Raw genomic sequence first — 18,070 nt, forward strand, 5'->3', positions numbered from 1 at the left:
TTTTTGTCCTGTCCTCCCCCCCCCCCCCGGCCGCTCACCCCCGCCGAGTCATCCCTGGCTGAGCTTATGCATCTGTAACTCAAAACAAGCAACAGTCATAAATGCTTCTGGCATGCCAAAGCTCATCTTGTAAACATGTCTGGGGTTTGATGTGTGTGTGTCCCGGCTGCAGAGGGCAGGGAGAGTGTCAGTGAAGACTCTTCTCTATTTCCTCTACTGAGCCCCCCCACCCCGCCCCACCACTCAGACCCCCACCCCCCATGCTTATATTTCCTTCCCTTCCTAGGAAGTTGAATGTGTGGTTTGTGGTGGCTGCATCTTGGCCAAAAGGACTCAACAGATAATACTTTTTTATTTTTTTTAAAAAAGCAAGAACCACAGTCTGCATTTCTGGGAATTTTTGCACCCAGCTTAGCAACAGATGAGGAAATGGCACATACGCTCTGAGGGGCTGGCATGCAAAAGTGGTGAAGACTGACAAATAGCACCCGAGGGTCCTGCAAGCTGCATTATTTGGGGTGGGGTGGGATGTTGCTTCACACACACACACATCCTGCTCTTTCCCAGAAGGTTCTGGCACCTCCTAGTCCTTTATCAGGTGTATTGTGGTAAGAAAGTCAGCACCTGGCACCGTCAGGATTTACATGGAGGTACTGCACTGGGAAGAAACCTCACCTGTTGAATCTCTGCCTCTCGTGTAGCTCTCTTGGGAAAGGGTGCAAGTTGGCTAATCTTTTTGAGACATGGTACCTTTATATTATTACCTTTCAGAATTAAGCATTGGAAACTTGCAGAGAGGCATAACTATTATTGCATCCATCCCATTCCAACTGAAAGGGAGACCTCTTTCCAATAATTATGGTGGGGTGGAGGTGGAAGTTTGCTTTTGTGTGTTCTAGGCAACCAATGACTTCCCTTTACTACTTATGGGTCCAGAAAAAATAGGATATCTCCCGACAACTGCCACAATCCTGGTGATATTTTTATTAGCATTAATTTCCGGCTAATGATCAGGTGGCGAATCCAGCCTCCCAAACTTCTTGGTATTATTTTGCTCTCTCTTTTTTTGGTTAAGTTTCTAGTCCTTAGGATTGCGTTCCTTCTCATAAGGACAGCAAACTTGCTTTTCAGGAAAGACGATCCAGGTGCTAAATTCTTTGTTTATAAACCCCTAGCTAGTTTCAGCCTGTTTGGGGGCAAAACTGAAAACCATTGCATATCTATCTGTCTTGAGACCTTACAGATACATAAGTTTAACTTGTCCTCTCTGCTTCTCCTTGGTGGCAGGCTGTAGCTGAGACCGGAGCAGGATGCCCCCTGGGATTGCTTGCCCCGTAGAATTTTGGTCCAAAGAAGCGAACCAGAGCATTCAAGTCGACTTCCTCTTACCCACTGGCATTTACTTGACCCTCTCCATTTCCTGCAATGCAAGTCTTAACACCATCAAACAGGTACTCAGCTCTTACTCTTTTTATCTTTCTCCATCACGACGGAGTTGCCAAACTCATTCCACATGTTTTCTGTAAGCAAGAGATTGTGCAAGGTCCCAAGGTTCTCTCATGCATCCCAAGCCAGGGCTGGAAAAATTCCATGAAGCTAAAATGTTGTTAGTGAAAAGAACTAACAACATATTCACCCAAGGGTCAAATGTGGCCCTCCAAGCTTCTCCGTTTGGCCCCCTGGACTCTCTCCCAAGACACACCTCTCAACAGCCCTGCCCTGCTCCCTCCTCACCTAGTCAGATGGGCAGGGTACTACTACTGCTGCTGCTGCTACTACTACTACTACTGCAATTATTATTATTATTATTATGCCCAGCTAGGATAGGTCATTGAACTCTGAGCATGCCTCTTGCTTGCTTTCCTGGACGGAGGACAGAGACAGATCTCTCTCTCTGTGCAGTCTACTATACAGACATGAAATTTGCATTCATTGCCCCACCTACTTTCCCCTCTGGCCCCTCCCAACATTGGAATGCGGCCCCTGGAAAGCTGCCCAGAAGGGAATGCAGTGCTCTTATTTGAGAATGGTTCCCTGTCCACCTTCTGGCCCTTGCAGAGAACTGTATGCACCTTTCAGACCCTCCCAGCAGCCGGCATCAAAGGCAGAAATCCTTGTATTTCCCTAGCCTTGGAGCTCAGCAGCCTGCCGTTTTGTTACAGGAGCTGAAGTGCAACCTGGGTAAAGCAGAAAGTCACTCTCTGTTTATCAAATAAAGGAAGTGGCAGTTGACCTGTTCGAGGTGAGGTTGCACTTCCCCTTCTTAAAAGATCCAAGATTGCATCTTGGCAGGTGCGTCTAAGACCTCATCTATTCCAGGAAATGCCCACATTTAGTTTTACTTACCTACCTGTTTCTCTGCTGATAAAAAAAAAAATCCAAGCAGTTTATTTGATTCCCTCACCCCCAGGATTTTTATGTCAAAAACTTGCTGTGATACCTCAGTTAGTGCATTTGAATTAGTTTACAGGACAGGGCAAAAATTTCAGGAGTATGGTCCTGATTTCGGGTACCAGTGGCCTGGCTAGCTATGGCGAGGCACCAGAAAGATTCATGGGGTGGGATTCATTGAGCGTTGTTATCATGAAATGTGTCATGTTGCCATGGTGAAAAATTACCACAAAACTACAACTTACTCGGGGGACAAATTAAAGCAACTTGGTGGCGATTTGGCTTAACTTTACCGTATTCCAAGGACACATTCCAGGCAGGCAAGATGCTCAGAGTGCAATAAAGAAGGACCAGAGAAGGTGTGGCCTCAAGAGAGGTGGTGTGGTTTGGAGAGAGTTCTGAGGGCCAGATAAGAGAGGCTTTGAGGGCTGGCTCCCCACCCCCTGGCCTGAAGTTCCCCCGACATTATTGGTTAAGCTAACAAAATTAAAACCACAGCAAAGGTCCACTGTCACATGACACAAAGCTCTGGAAGTCATAAGGCTTCCTATGTTTATACATCTGTTGTTTTCAGAAGCGCCTGCAAACAAAACAACATAGGCAGTTCTTTCCCAGAATCTGGGCATTGTCCAAAGGTATGTTTCGTGAACAATGTTCTGTGCAGGAGAAAGAACACTTGGCATTGTTTGAATGGAGAGGAATTCTTTCTTTCCTCGTGCCACCGGTTTTACGCAATTTTGTTGTTTAGTCGTGTCCGACTCTTCGTGACCCTATGGACCAGAGCACTCCAGGCACTCCTGTCTTCCACTGCCTCCTGCAGCTTGGTCAAACTCATGTTCGTAGCTTCGAGAACACTGTCAAACCATCTCGTCCTCTGTCGTCCCCTTCTCCTTGTGCCCTCAATCTTTCCCAACATCAGGGTCTTTTCCTGGGAGTCTTCTCTTCTCATGACGTGGCCAAAGTCTTGGAGCCTCAGCTTCACGATCTGTTCTTCCAGTGAGCACTCAGGGCTGATTTCCTTCAGAATGGATAGGTTTGATCTTCTTGCAGTCCATGAGACTCTCAACAGTCTCCTCAGCACCATAATTCAAAAGTATCAATTCTTCAGTGATCAGCCTTCTTTATGGTCCAGCTCTCACTTCTATACATCACTACTGGGAAAACCATAGCTTTAAACTATACCAACCTTTGTCGGCAAGGTGATGTCTTTGCTTTTTAAGATGCTGTCTAGGTTTGTCATCGCTTTTCTCCCAAGAAGCAGGCGTCTTTTAATTTTGTGACTGCTGTCACCATCTGCAGTGATCATGGAGCCCAAGAAAGTAAAATCTCTCACTGCCTCCGTTTCTTCCCCTTGTATTTGCCAGGAGGTGATGGGACCAGTGGCCATGATCTTAGTTTTTTTGATACTGAGCTTCAGACCATATTTTGCGCTCTCCTCTTTCACCCTCATTAAAAGGTTCTTTAATTCCTCCTCACTTTTTGCCATCAAGGTTGTGTCATCTGCATATCTGACCCAACCACACACAATCAAAGCAGATTACAGGCACGCCAGAGAAATGGAAAGCAATGCATTTATTTTGCAACAGTGAAAATGCTAGGATGTTTTAAACACTGCCGTGTGTGTGCATGTAGAGTAATGGGATGGAGCAGTCTGGATGAGTATGTAGTACGTAAAAGGCCCCAGGTTAAATTCACCAGCATCTCTAAGTGGGGCTGGGAAGGTCCTTGTGCCTGAAATCCTGGAGAACTGCTGCCACCCAGTGTGGGTAATATTGAGCTCAAGGGACCAGTTGTCTAACTCAGTATAAGACAGCTTTCTATGTCTTAAGGGAAAGGTTTCAGCTCAGTGTCAGTGCATCTACTTTGCACATAGAAGGTTCAATCCCTGGCATCTGGGAATGTCTCCTACCTGAAACCCCAGAGAGCAGCCAGTGTAGACGGTAGTGAACTAGACGGATAAATGGTCCTACTTGGTATAATGTACAATATGTGTCGTCATGTTCCTTATGTAACAAACACAACCAGGAATAAGACCCACAGAAATATAAATTATATAAAAATATCAATATATTTATAATGTATATAATGTATAGTGATAGAGATAGATAGATAGATAGATAGATAGATAGATAGATAGATGATAGATAGATAGATAGATGATAGATAGATGAATGAGCTGGTAGAGCATGAGACTCTTAATCACAGGGTTGTGGGTTTGAACCCCACGCTGGGCAAAAGATTCTTGCATTGCAGGGGGGTGCACTAGATGACCCTTGGGGATCTCTTCCAACCTTACAATCCTATGATTCTGTGATCTGTAATGTACTTCAGAATACGAACAACGTATAAGTAGTTGTTCTGTAGTATAATTCTTCATTGCCTTATTTTTATGGGGGTTTTTTGAAGCACGTTTCAAGTATGTTTCTATCTGTGGGTCTTAACTGTTGGCTCAATATAAGGCAACTTCGTATATCATAAGGGAAAGTCTCAGCGGTAAAACACTTGCTTTAAACACAGAGGATTCCTAGTTCAGCATTTAAGTGTTTCCCATCCCTTTCCCCAGAATTCACCCTGTGAACAAACTTGAACTCGGCTAGCTGTCTTGAATGGACTCCCGTCTTAGGGAAGGCACCTGTTCAGATGTTGATGGGGCAACTCAAACGAGGGCCTCATCTGCACTATACATTTGAAGCAGCATCATACCACTCCAAACAGCCATGGCTTCCTCCACAAAGAATCCTGGGAACTGTAGTTTGTTAAGGGTGCTGAGATTTGTTAGGAGGTCCCATTCCCCTCATAGAACTACAGTTCCCAGAGTTCCCTGGGAAAGGGGTATTGGTTGTTAAGCCACTCTGAGGGGAATGGGGGGGGGTCTCTCTGGCCAACTCTCAGCACCCTTAACAAACTACAGCTCCCAGTATTCTTTGGGGAAGCCATGAGTGTTTAAAGTGGTGTCATAGTGCTTTAAATGTATAGAGCAGATGGGAGCAAGGGAGGGGGGGGATAAGGTGTATACAGTGCTTTTTTTCTTAAAATATTTTTAGGGGTACTCTCATTTTCCTACTCATATTGAAATACTGCCCTTCAATGAGGCCAAACTTAGATTCACAAAATCTAAGATTCACAGGGGTATGCGTACCCCTGTGTCCCCCCAGAAAAAAGCACCGTAATGTCAAAAGAATACTAACTTCAGTGGACTTTGAATACCAAGGATCTGAGTACAAATTGCCAGCTGCTTCACCATACAAACTGTACGGCTCAGATCCAAAGGTCTTTGCAATCCAAAAATGAAGAGCAAACAATGAAACACAGCATCTGATTTATACAGAGACGCACAAATATGCTACAAACGTGACTAAGTTTTTTAAAAAATAAAAATAAAAATTGGATGACAGCTCTAATTAGGTTAGATTGTGGTCATGATAGAAAGAAGTGAGGCTGGAAGTGATTTGATCTATTTTAACGGCTGAGAACAGATTTCTTTTCACCCAGAGACTTGTTGTTTAATTGTTCAGTCACATTAGTATTTTAAAAGCATTTCCTTCCTTAGAGGTACAAAAAAATGATCTATTTTTTGTGATTAGCATTAATATTAAACCTGCTGATTATTCGTTTTATGTGTGTTTATGTGTGCCAGAGGCAGCCTAACAATTGCTATTTTTTTATTTTTTTAAAAAAGGAAAAAAAAATGGAAACAAAGGGTTGGATCCAGTGTTTGTCCTATTCAGAGCAAGCCTGTTGAGATTAAGTTAGTCATGCTAACTCCTCTGAGTAGGACTAATGTTCAATACAACCCAGTGCAAAGAAATGGGGACTATTTTCTTTTTTAAAAAAGTTTGTAAAGCAGGAATAGAGTATCTGTTGCCCTCCAGATGTTGTTGGATTCCAACAACATGTGCTGACTGTGGCTGGTGGGGAGTTGCAACCCAAAACAACCCTTGAGGGCAGCAGGTTGGTGTGGGCTCTAGAGGGCCAGATATTCTGATCCCAGAATAAAACATCATCTCCTTCTCTCCCTGTGTTTCAGATGGTCTGGCACCATGCTCAGTTTGAGCCCCTCTTCCACATGCTCAGCGGCCCAGAGTCCTACGTCTTCACCTGTGTCAACCAGACAGCCGAGCAGCAGGAGTTGGAGGACGAGCAGCGGAGGCTCTGTGATGTCCAGCCCTTCCTGCCGGTCCTGCGGCTTGTGGCCCGTGAAGGCGACCGAGCTAAGAAGCTGATCAACTCTCAGATCAGCCTCCTCATCGGCAAAGGTGAGGTGCAACCTTGAGGGATGGTAACTGGGGTTGGATTAACCCAGCCTTGCTCTGCCTGCTGCCTTCCAGGTGGTTTGGACAATGACTCCCATCAGCCCCTGGTGCCAGGGCCTTCAAATCCCATCAGCCCCTGGTACCAGGGCATTCAAATCCCATCAGCCCCTGGTGTTTTGGACTCTCGTCAGCTGGATAGTAGTAATAATTATATTATTGTTGTTATATAGTGGTACCTCAGGTTACATACGCTTCAGGTTACATACGCTTCAGGTTACAGACTCCGCTAACCCAGAAATAGTGCTTCAGGTTAAGAACTTTGCTTCAGGATAAGAACAGAAATCGGGGGCAGGTGGCGTGGCAGCAGCAGGAAGCCCCATTAGCTAAAGTGGTGCTTCAGGTTAAGAACAGTTTCAGGTTAGGTACAGACCTCCGGAACGAATTAAGTACTTAACCTGAGGTACCACTGTACTTATATCCCACCTTTCCTCTAAGGAACTCCAGTACAGTGGTGCCTCGGGTTAAGAATTTAATTCGTTCTGGGGGTCTGTTCTTAACCTGAAACGGTTCTTAACCTGAAGTACCACTTTAGCTAATGGGGCCTCCTGTTGCTGCCGCGTGATTTCTGTTCTCATCCTGAAGCAAAGTTCTTAACCCGAGGTACTATTTCTGGGTTAGTGGAGTCTGTAGCCTAAAGCGTCTGTAACCCGAGGTATCACTGTATATAGTTTAATCTTCACAACAACCCTGTGAGGGAGTTCAGGCCAAGAGAAGGTGACCCCCCCCCCCCCAGTGAGCTGTATGACTGAGTGTTAGGAGACACTGATTTGAGAGCACTTTCAAAAGTTGCTCAATCCCATCCGTTGTTTTGGTTGCCCCTTTCTGAACCTTTTTTCCAATTCTATGATTTGTCTGAAAACAGGGGTTAGGGCAGTGGAAGCAGAACCCCTGTAAAGCTTAAAAACAACATATTAACTCATTCTGCATGCCTGCTTTGTAGTTTGTTTTCCTCATTTATTTTTCATCTGTTGTTATAATTGGTCTTCGTTTTATATACATTATGAAATGAAATAAAAAATATTTACAAGAACAACAACTTAGAACTCTAAGAATTCCAATTCCAAAATCATTTCAGTTTATGACTCTTCTATGGGTGCTGGCCATCCATTTTTAAGCAACCCCCCCCCCCAATGCTTTCATAAGGACTGGAAACTTAAAGTTGAGAAATATTTAAAAGATGCCATTCTTATATTAGAGTGGTGGTGTTGCCTGGTTCTACATCACAGATGGCACCCCCCACACTCAAAAAACTATTATTATTGTTTTTATTTTTTTAAAAAAATCTTGGGATTTACTATTGTCAGGCCTGCACGAGTTTGACGCCTTGTCTGACCCGGAAGTGAATGACTTCCGCACCAAAATGCACCAGTTCTGTGAGGAGAGAGTGGCCAGGCGGCAGCAGCTGAGTTGGAAAGCCTGGATGGAGTACAGCTTCCCGGTGCAACTGGAACCCTCGTCCAGCAGTCTCGGAAGAAAGAGCCCCCTCCAAGTCCCCAACAAGAACATCTTTGTCAATGTCAAATTCGAGTCTGGAGGGGTAAATCCACAAGCCTTTTCAATCTGAGCAACTTTTTTTTACTTAAAAAAAAATACTCGTATGCATGCAGCTTTTGCAGTTTGCTCGAGGACAGATCTCTGCCCTCAAAGAGCTTACAGTATAAGATTTGGCATAAGAGGAAACAGAGAGAGGAGGGAAGCAGGGCATAAACAGTGAGGAAAATGTGCTTCCTATGCCATAAGTGGTCAGGCACCTGCTTTTGCATGCAGAAGGTCCCAGGTTCAATCCCTAGCATCTCCAGGTTGGGCTGGGAGAGACTCCCTGTATGGAATCTATAGATTAGCATAGATAACACTGACCTAGATGGAGTCTGTCTTGCATAATGGCATAAGTCAGTTTTATTATTATCATATTTATTTGTTAGTAGCTTTACAAAGAAAGAAAAGCCTCTCAGAGCAACTTAGCATGATAAAAAGCAACAGTAAATAACAATTAAAATCAAAAAATATAAAACAATGTATAAAATATGGGTAGATAGGGCTGTCTATAAGATAATCATAAGATTCTTGTTTTCATTTTGTACTTATTTTTATTATGTGTTTAGTGTTTTTAATATTGTAATTTTATGTTGTGAACTGCCTTGAGATCTATGGATGAAGGGCAGTATACAAATTAATTAATATTACTACTAATATAGCCCTGGCGTTTTACTGAAAACCATGAGGACTAGAGTCTTAAATTTTTTTTGCAGGGGAATAGGCCATAATTCCCTGGGAGAGCAGCTCCCTGTGTTTTGCTCATTATATTTCCTTCCCTGCAGGAAAGTTTCACCTTCCAGATCTCTCCCAAGGAATTCCCCGTGACATTGATGAGCTATGCTGTCAAGAAGCAAGCCACAATTTTTCGGCACCAAAGAATGAATAGCCCGGAGGAATACGCCCTGCAGGTTAACGGGAAATGTGAATATCTGTACGGGAACTACCCTCTGTGCCAGTTCCAGGTGTGTGCTCCCCTCTCCTACCTTTTGTCTTACTGACTAGCTGGGAAAGGACAGAGAAGGCAAAGGATATTCGTTCCCTGAGTAGAATGGGCTTTTCGCTTTCTGGGAGGACCCTGTTTGGGAAGCCACTGGGCCAGACCAGTGGTCTATTTAGCTCTGTACTGTGTACAGAGACTCCGCATACTTTCCCAGCCCTATCTGGCAATGCCAGGGATCGAACCGAGGACATCTTGCCCACAAGGCAGATGCTGTATCACTGAGCTACAACCCCTCCCTTAAGACCTAGGAACATAGGAAGCTGCCTTTTACTGACTCAGACCACTAGTCCATTGAGCTCAGTGCAGTTTACACAGACTGGCAGCAGCTCTCTAGGATTTAATATAGGAAACTTTCCCAGCCCCACTTGGCCTGCCTTTAAAAATATACATGTCCAGTTTATTTTATTTTTATAGCAAGGCAAGCCTCCGATTTATTCCTATAGTCTATTTATTTTTAAAATTTATTTTGACATGTACATGCTGCTTTGCCCTTCGCACAACTTAAAAATTGCATGCCAAAGTGATCACAAGGAGAACCATTTAGTTCACTGGGGGACACCAGGAAGGAGACCATAGAGAGGAGTGCAAGCTCTTTCTGTGCTATGGATACCAATGCACACGCACCCATCATTCTCCATCATTCTGTCATTTCAGGAGTGGGGTAGTGGATTGGAATTCAGCGTTTTTCTCATATGGGCTAGAAATGTGGTGGTATATATATATATATATATTCATATATTCTCTCATATACAGTGGTGCCCCGCAAGACGAATGCCTCGCAAGACGGAAAACTCGCTAGACGAAAGAGTTTTCCATTTTGGAGGTGCTTCGCAAAACGAATCTCCTATGGGCTTGCTTCGCAAGACAAAAATGTCTTGCGAGTTCCTGTGGGTTTTTCCCCCTCCCCCCTTTTTCTAAGCCGCTTATCAGCTGATCCGATAAGCTGATAAACTGCTAAAAGCCGCTAATAGCGCTAATCCGCTAATCTGTCAATGGGCTTGCTTCGCAAGACGAAAAAACTGCTAGACGAAGAGAATCACAGAATGGATTCGTCTTGCGAGGCACCACTGTGTGTGTGTGTGTGTGTGTGTGTGTGTGTGTATATATATATATATATGCTTTCGTAGATTTTCACGGGTACAGGAATGTAGGTTTTGGTGTCTTCGGGTGTCTTCCCGTGTAAGAGTTGGGGTGTCTAGGCGACGTTTCGACGAGGTCTCACTCGTCATCTTCAGGCTGGTGCTTTCGGCTTCTTGTTACTAGAACAGAGCAGGATCTCAGTGTTTGAGTTCCTATAAATACTGTTGAGGGGGTGTGGTGTATAGCCTCCAACGTTCTGGGCAGAGAGGAAGTTCCTAGGTTAATGTGCCTTTTCTTCTTTTGTTCATTAATTACTTGAGGGATATCTTGAGTGATTACTTGAGTGATATTCTGAGTACCACTTAGGAGGGTCATTAGGTGTGGATTAGTGGTAAAGCTTTCGTGTCTTGACCTCTTGACCTTGTGAAGAGTTTTTCTGAGAAGATGGCTGTACTGCACTTAGTTGTGCTCTGGCTTGGCTTCGTGTATAGGGGCGAGCTGTGGTTTTGTGCCCTGTGCCAGCAAAACAGGGTTACGAAGCTAATCCAAAAAGAAACACCCCCCAAAAACCAAGACACAGAAGAAAACAATGGCATGGCCCTCCTTCCTTATATCAAGGGCACTACAGATAAAATTAGCAAAATCCTCCATAAACACAATATCAAAACAGCCTTTTGCACCAACCAAAAAATAGCCAATATCCTCAGAAACCCAAAAGATAAAATCCAGTTAGAAAACCAAGGGGTCTATGAAATACCCTGCAAAGTCTGCCCAGCCACGTACATTGGACAAACAAACAGACGAATAAATGCACGTATCGCAGAACACAAGAATGCCGTCAAAAAAGAAGAAAAAACTTCCTCTCTTTACCAACACATGAAAGAAACAGGACACGAAATTAATTTTGCAGATTCCAAATTGCTCTTTAACATGGAACATCACCACAAGAGAATAATCATGGAAGCCATCGAGATAGAGAAACACCCTCACAACATGAACAAGCGTGACGACACGTCCCGCCTGCCAGACATCTGGAAATTAGCCCTCCCCACAAAAACCGACACCAGAACCAGAGGCACACAGAACGCCATCTCCAATCAACCACACCAGACCCAAACCCAGACCCTCTCCACAGATAAATTACAGACACCATCCAGTAGCCAAACCATAGTGGCACCTCCGGATGCTGCACCCCCCTGCAATCCCTACACAGATCTGGCTGGCACAGGGCACAAAACCACAGCTCGCCCCTATACACGAAGCCAAGCCAGAGCACAACTAAGTGCAGTACAGCCATCTTCTCAGAAAAACTCTTCACAAGGTCAAGAGGTCAAGACACGAAAGCTTTACCACTAATCCACACCTAATGACCCTCCTAAGTGGTACTCAGAATATCACTCAAGTAATCACTCAAGATATCCCTCAAGTAATTAATGAACAAAAGAAGAAAAGGCACATTAACCTAGGAACTTCCTCTCTGCCCAGAACGTTGGAGGCTATACACCACACCCCCTCAACAGTATTTATAGGAACTCAAACACTGAGATCCTGCTCTGTTCTAGTAACAAGAAGCCGAAAGCACCAGCCTGAAGATGACGAGTGAGACCTCGTCGAAACGTCGCCTAGACACCCCAACTCTTACACGGGAAGACACCCGAAGACACCAAAACCTACATATATATATATATATATATATATATATATATATATATATTCTCAGGATTTTATACTTACTATATCTTTTCTCTGAGAACATACCGGCAATCTGGGCCTCCCACCCTGACTTGGCCCCCGTTCCCAATTCCTGTAGCCTTGCACTCCTTTTCTCCTCTCATACCTTTCGCGTTTTGAGCTCCTGCTATATGTGCTAATGTCCTTTGATCCATTCCCGCAGTACATCCGTGACTGTTTGCACCGCGGCCTCCTGCCACATCTCACAATGGTGCACTCCACTTCCATCATGGCTCTGTGGGAAGAACAAACCAATGGGATCACTCACCCCTCAAAAGCGTCCCCCAAACCTCCTCCTGTCCCCAAGAAAAAGGTAAGCTGTGATAAATAAATAAACAAATGAGAAAGGCATGTCCAGACACTGTGGTTTTCCCCAGTCTTTGAAACGGAATGTGCAAAGTTTGTAGTCCATATGATGTTTTCCCTGGCCTGGAGTACCTGGGTTTAATTTTTGTGTACGTCTCCCTCCCACCCTCACTTGTAGAAATGATACAGCGTTTGCAGGAAGTTTTGAAGCTTCGACCTGCCTCACAGGGTAGTTATTAGGTTAAAGAAAATCATTGTAAGCTAGGAGTGGCGGAAGTTCAGTCCTGGGTACTGAATGCGGCCCTCCATGCCTCAGCATGTGGCCCTCAGACCTCTTCCCAGGCCGCACCTCCCTCCTTGCCCGCATCTCTCTTGGGTATACCTGGAGTCAGTTCTTGAACTCTGACAATGCCTCTTTCTTGCCTTGATGGGAGGCCAGAGTGGGGTGTGGGCAGAAACTAGCCGACTCCACAAAAGTAAAATTCACAGTTGTTGCTTGACCCACTTTTGCCTCTGGCCCTGTCCCACCACTGGGGTGTGGCCCCCAGAAACTTGCCCAGGAGAAAATGGCCCCTGGACGACAAAAGTTTTCCCACCGCCTCCTGTAAGCCCTCCCGTGATAGCTCGGATGGAAGGGTTGGGGTAGCGATCTGAATAATAATTAAGTCTGGACAGAATAACAGAAATTAAATATATCTCAATGCTTGGTGTAAAGTTTTTCTAGCTTAGCTAACTAAATTGGCTGATGGTTGCCTCCTATGCTTTAGTGGTGATATTTACCTCTCTCCCTTTTCTCCCCGCACCCCAACCCCACATGCTAGCCCAACTCCATCTCTCTGTGGTCACTTGAGCAGCCTTACTATATCGACTTGGTGCAGGGCAGTAAGGTGAATGCTGATGAACGGATGAAGGTACTCTCCCCACCCCCACCCCCTTTCTTTATTTCTTTCTGCTGGACTTTCTGTGGCTGCTTTTCCTCTTCCTGCCTTGTTGTTTACTGCTTGTTGTTTAAAAAATGCTGAGATCAAAAGGCAGAAGTCATGTGCTGACTTCTCCTCCCAACCACCACCAGCCTACATGAGACGTTTTCATTCAGCTCTTAAGTCGCTGTCAGTGGCTTCACACTACAGGAAAGGGGAGGGTTGTTGATCAGCATTCTGCAGAAGGAGAGTTCTTAGAAATTTCTGGCTGCGTGGGAGATCACTGGTTTTTGGGTTTTTTATAAAAAACAATGTGCTCCTGCATGATACAAAGCCCCAAAAAAAAGAAAGAAAGAAAGAAAAAGAAAGAAAGACCAAAGACAGTAACCCACAAAAGCTGATACCTTCATAGATGTAGAAAATTGGCTCTGCAAAGTGTAGGCAAGGCTGGAACTTTGCTTCTTGAAGGTGCCACCTTTCTGCTAGCTGGGAGGGTTGTAGTTCTTTTTATTAGGTTTGAAGAGTAGTCAGAAATGACATTATGATGATGATGATGATATAATGTATTTATATCCCATCTTCCTCCAAGGCTGGGATTCAAAGTGGCTACCAACGTTTAAAACGACATTCTACAATACAAAGGAATAAAACCAAACTAGCTAGCTGAAAGCATTAATTAAAATACATCAGAACACATCTAAAACCAGCAGTTAAAACCCTGTTTGCCCATTGATTAGCATTGCCTGCACCTTACTTTACAAAGGCCTGCCTGAATAGGAACCTGCAACCTCAAGTACTATTGTTTATTTATGTAGGGTTTTGTTCAGCTTAAGTTAGATTAGACCCATTGGATTGACTGTGCCGAAGTTAGCCATGGCCATTAACGTCATTGGATCTTCTTTGAGTAGGATGAGCACTGGACACAACCGGTTGTTACTTATTTATTTCCATTTCTATAAAACATAGGCAGCTGCCTTGTCCGGAATCAGGTCATTAGTTCATCTAGCTCAGTGCTGTCTACACTGGCTGGCAGCAGCTCTCCAGGGTTTCAGGCAGGAGGTCTCTCCCAGCCCTACTTGGAGATGCTGGGGATTGAACCTGGGACCTTCTGCATGTAAGCAGATGCTCTACCCACTGAGCTACCATGGTCTGTCCCCATATTGAAGTTATTAACAACCAAAACATAATCATATAACAGCAGTGATTCCTACGTTCAGCGTGTTGGACTACATGACCCTTGGGGTGCTTTGTATTTCTTCTGGGAGCCCGACCTCATGCCATTGACAGGCAGTCAGCACCACTATAGAGCAATATGTTCGTTGGGTTTTGCCAGCAGCAGCTCAGCTGAAATGCAGGTGTCTCCCTCTGCCTTGTTTACTAAGCAACAGAGACCGATTTGTGTCGTTTTCCTTTGTCCCCTCTTTTCTCTACCTGTTACCTTTTGAAGTGCACATGGGTTGAGCACATGGCGCACGCATGCACAGAGCTGTGAGGTTGGATGGCTTTGCTCACCCTTGTCCTGCATCTCCCTTTCTCAGCTGGTGGTTCAGGCGGGCCTGTACCACGGCCATGAGATGCTCTGCAAGATGGTGTCCAGCTCTGAAGTCAATGTCTGTTCTGAGCCCGTGTGGGGACAGAGGCTTGAATTCGAGATTAACGTCTGCGACCTACCTCGCATGGCCCGGCTGTGCCTGGCGCTCTACGCCGTGGTGGAGAAAGCCAAGAAGGCAAGGTCTACCAAGAAGAAGTCAAAGAAAGCTGTAAGTCCCTCCTAGGGTTCACTGCATTGGCCTGGTGGTGCAGTCTTGCAGTGGCAGGGTGGAATGTACCACTTCACTGCTGGTTGTGTGTGAGAGAGTTTCCTCCTCTTAAAAACACCCTGCAAATAGAAATCTAGACCAGCAGGGGAGAGAGCTGAAACCTGTTTCCCTGATGCGTTTGCTTTCTTCTTGCAAGAGATTTTTTTTTTCTATGTAAGAACCTTCCCAAAATGGTGTATTTCTTCCTTCAGGCACTGTCTGAAACTGTTAATTCTAAGTCTTCAAGATTCTTTCCACTTCCATCCTGTGGAGGTCTTAGAATTGGGGAGCCGTAAACCATGTGGATGAGGAAGATGGGGGTGAAGCAGGTCAATTTCTCCAAAGTGTGGCTCGGGTTGTTTACAACCCGGGTCTGTTATCTATGTTAGGACACAGTGATCACTTTAAAGTGTGATAGCATCCCCCAAAGGATGTGGGTGGGTGGGGCTGAGTAGCTGTAGATGGGCAAGGGGTGATTCAGTGGATGTTTGTTGTTGCCCTTCACTGAGTCCCCCCCCTCCTGCTTCTCTCTCTGCACTCCTCTATCTCCATCTTTAAAACATGGGCCTACAAGCCTTGTCTGAAATCCTGGTCTAACGTTTGTAGGATCATAGGTTCTATATCCTTGATCTAAATGATTGCCCATAGGTAGTTAGCAAGATATATACTTAGCTAGATAGCAAGATAGCTAGGAAGTTAGATAGCTAGCTAGATAATAGATAGAAAGTTAGTTATCTTATCTAGCAAGATAGCTAGAAGGTTGGATAGTTAGGTAGCAAGAAAGATAGAGAACAATATAGCTAGGAAGCAATATAGAAAGTTAACTACCTAGGTGGAAAACTAGCTAGTTAGCAGATAGATAGAAAGTTAGCATGTTAGCTAGCAAGGTAGATAAGATAGGTAGCCTTATTGGTGCCACTGATCTTTTTGATATCTAGGTTCACAATACAGGCTTAAAATGCAACAAAATCAGTCCTCGCCCCCACTGCTTCAAATCACACTTTCATTCTGTTATACACATCAGTGCAGCGAATATCTTTCCAAGTTGCCACTTCCCATCCACACCAGTGGTTGGAGAGGGAGCGTGGATGTTTTCATATGACTTCAATTTTCAAAGACCAGTAACTAACAATTTTCAAAGTCCAGTAACTAACAGGACAGATGTGGATCAGGGCATTTACAAACCAGCGGAAGCAACGCTGGATGGAAAGTGAGCAGAACTGTGTACACAGCCTTAAATGAAAAGGTGTGTAGGTTTTTTGAGAGTTGCAAATTCCTTACAAACAAAAATCCAGCAAGAACAAGGTTGTAGGAACTGGGCAGGCGGCTTGAGCCCTTGGACTGCATCGTGCTCTGCTGAGTCATGCTGCAGCTATTCTCCGTTGCTTCCTTGGAAGATGCTGAGTCATTCACTTCTTGGACCATCTCCACCAAAGATCTCATCATTTAGGGCTTGGTCAGGAGCCAGGCCTTCTGCTGTTTTCGCTGAGTGACTCTTCAGAAGGTTTAGAAATTGGAAGAAGGGAGGCAGTTAGAAGTAGAGAGGTGAGGCATTCTTTCTGGGTATTTCTTTTCTTGGATATGTGCTGGAAGTGAGCATTGTGAAAGAAAACGGAGGAGGGTGTTTGCAGCCAGATTAATCCCTCGGCCCTGTTTACTCTGCAAATGTTTGTTTGCTTGCTTGTTTTGTTTTTTAAAAAGACCAGTTGAACCAGTTCTAACTGTCCCCCTTCCAAGGCTAAGGGACTGAGCTGCAAATTTCTAATGACAGAAGCACACAGGAGTCAGAGGGAATCTAAACAAACAAGTTGAAGTCCCAGTAGCAGTTCTGAGTGGATGTGAAAATGTGGGCCCTGCTTTTCAATGAATGCTTTGTATGGGCAGCTTACCAACTCCTACAAAAGCCAACCCCACCCTTGAAGAAAATGCACCGTATTTTTCGCTCTATAAGACACACTAGACCACAAGACGCACCTAGTTTTTGGAGGAGGAAAACAAGAAAAAAAATATTATGAATTTCAGAAGCCAGAACAGCAAGTGGGATCGCTGTGCAGTGAAAGCAGCAATCCCTCTTGCTGTTCTGGCTTCTGTGATAGCTGCGCAGCCTGCATTCACTCCATAAGACGCACACACATTTCCCCTTTTTAGAAGGGAAAAAGTGAGTCTTCTAGAGCATAAAATATGGAAAATATATAGAACACATTACAACTAATAAAATAAATCAGTAGCTAAAGTGCCTTTGTCAAAATAAAAAATTCCTTCTAGTAGCACCTTAAAGACCAACTAAGTTAGTTCTTGGTATGAGCTTTCGTGTGCATGCACATTTCTTCAGATACACAGTTTCTTGGTGAGGTTGATGGACTTCCATTTCATGCGGCTCAATGTGGTGCCTTCCATAGTTCCAGTTACAGATAGGTAGCTGTGTTGGTCTGCCATAGTCAAAATAAAAAATTCCTTCTAGTAGCACCTTAAAGACCAACTAAGTTAGTTCTTGGTATGAGCTTTCGTGTGCATGCACACTTCTTCAGATGCACACAAAAACTCATACCAAGAACTAACTTAGTTGGTCTTTAAGGTGCTACTAGAAGGAATTTTTTATTTTGACTATGGCAGACCAACACGGCTACCTATCTGTAAAGTGCCTTTGTTTTTCTTCTTCTTCTTCTTCTTCTTCTTCTTCATAATAATAATAATAATAATAATAATAATAATAATAATAATAGTAATTTATTATTTGTACCCCGCCCATCTGGCTGGGCTTCCCCAGCCACTCTGGGCGGCTTCCAACAAAATATTAAAATACAGTAATGCATCAAACATTAAAAGCTTCCCTAAACAGGGCTGCCTTCAGATGTCTTCTAAAAGTCTGGTAGTTGTCGTTCTCTTTGACATCTGGTAGGAGGGCATTCCACAGGGTGGGTGCCACTACCGAGAAGGCCCTCTGCCTGGTTCCCTGTAACTTGGCTTCTCGCAGTGAGGGAACCGCCAGAAGGC

The 18,070-nt window shown here is 44.4% G+C and overlaps 1 protein-coding gene across 2 annotated transcripts in view; it reads left to right on the forward strand.

Annotated features, from left to right (window-relative positions):
- Nucleotides 1-18,070, forward strand: part of PIK3CD (phosphatidylinositol-4,5-bisphosphate 3-kinase catalytic subunit delta) — a 42,194-nt gene that overhangs the window by 5,073 nt on the left and 19,051 nt on the right. For both annotated transcript variants that reach the window (XM_081201437.1, XM_081201438.1), the window contains exons 2-8: nucleotides 1,288-1,451; nucleotides 6,419-6,647; nucleotides 8,009-8,241; nucleotides 9,023-9,202; nucleotides 12,215-12,364; nucleotides 13,179-13,268; nucleotides 14,816-15,037. In XM_081201437.1, coding sequence (XP_081057563.1) covers nucleotides 1,311-1,451; nucleotides 6,419-6,647; nucleotides 8,009-8,241; nucleotides 9,023-9,202; nucleotides 12,215-12,364; nucleotides 13,179-13,268; nucleotides 14,816-15,037 — 1,245 coding nt within the window. In that variant the 5' untranslated portion in view covers nucleotides 1,288-1,310. The remainder of the gene's footprint in view (nucleotides 1-1,287; nucleotides 1,452-6,418; nucleotides 6,648-8,008; nucleotides 8,242-9,022; nucleotides 9,203-12,214; nucleotides 12,365-13,178; nucleotides 13,269-14,815; nucleotides 15,038-18,070) is intronic.

The sequence above is a fragment of the Podarcis bocagei genome, assembly GCF_964188305.1.
Source record: "Podarcis bocagei genome assembly, chromosome: 7".
NCBI lineage: Eukaryota > Metazoa > Chordata > Lepidosauria > Squamata > Lacertidae > Podarcis > Podarcis bocagei.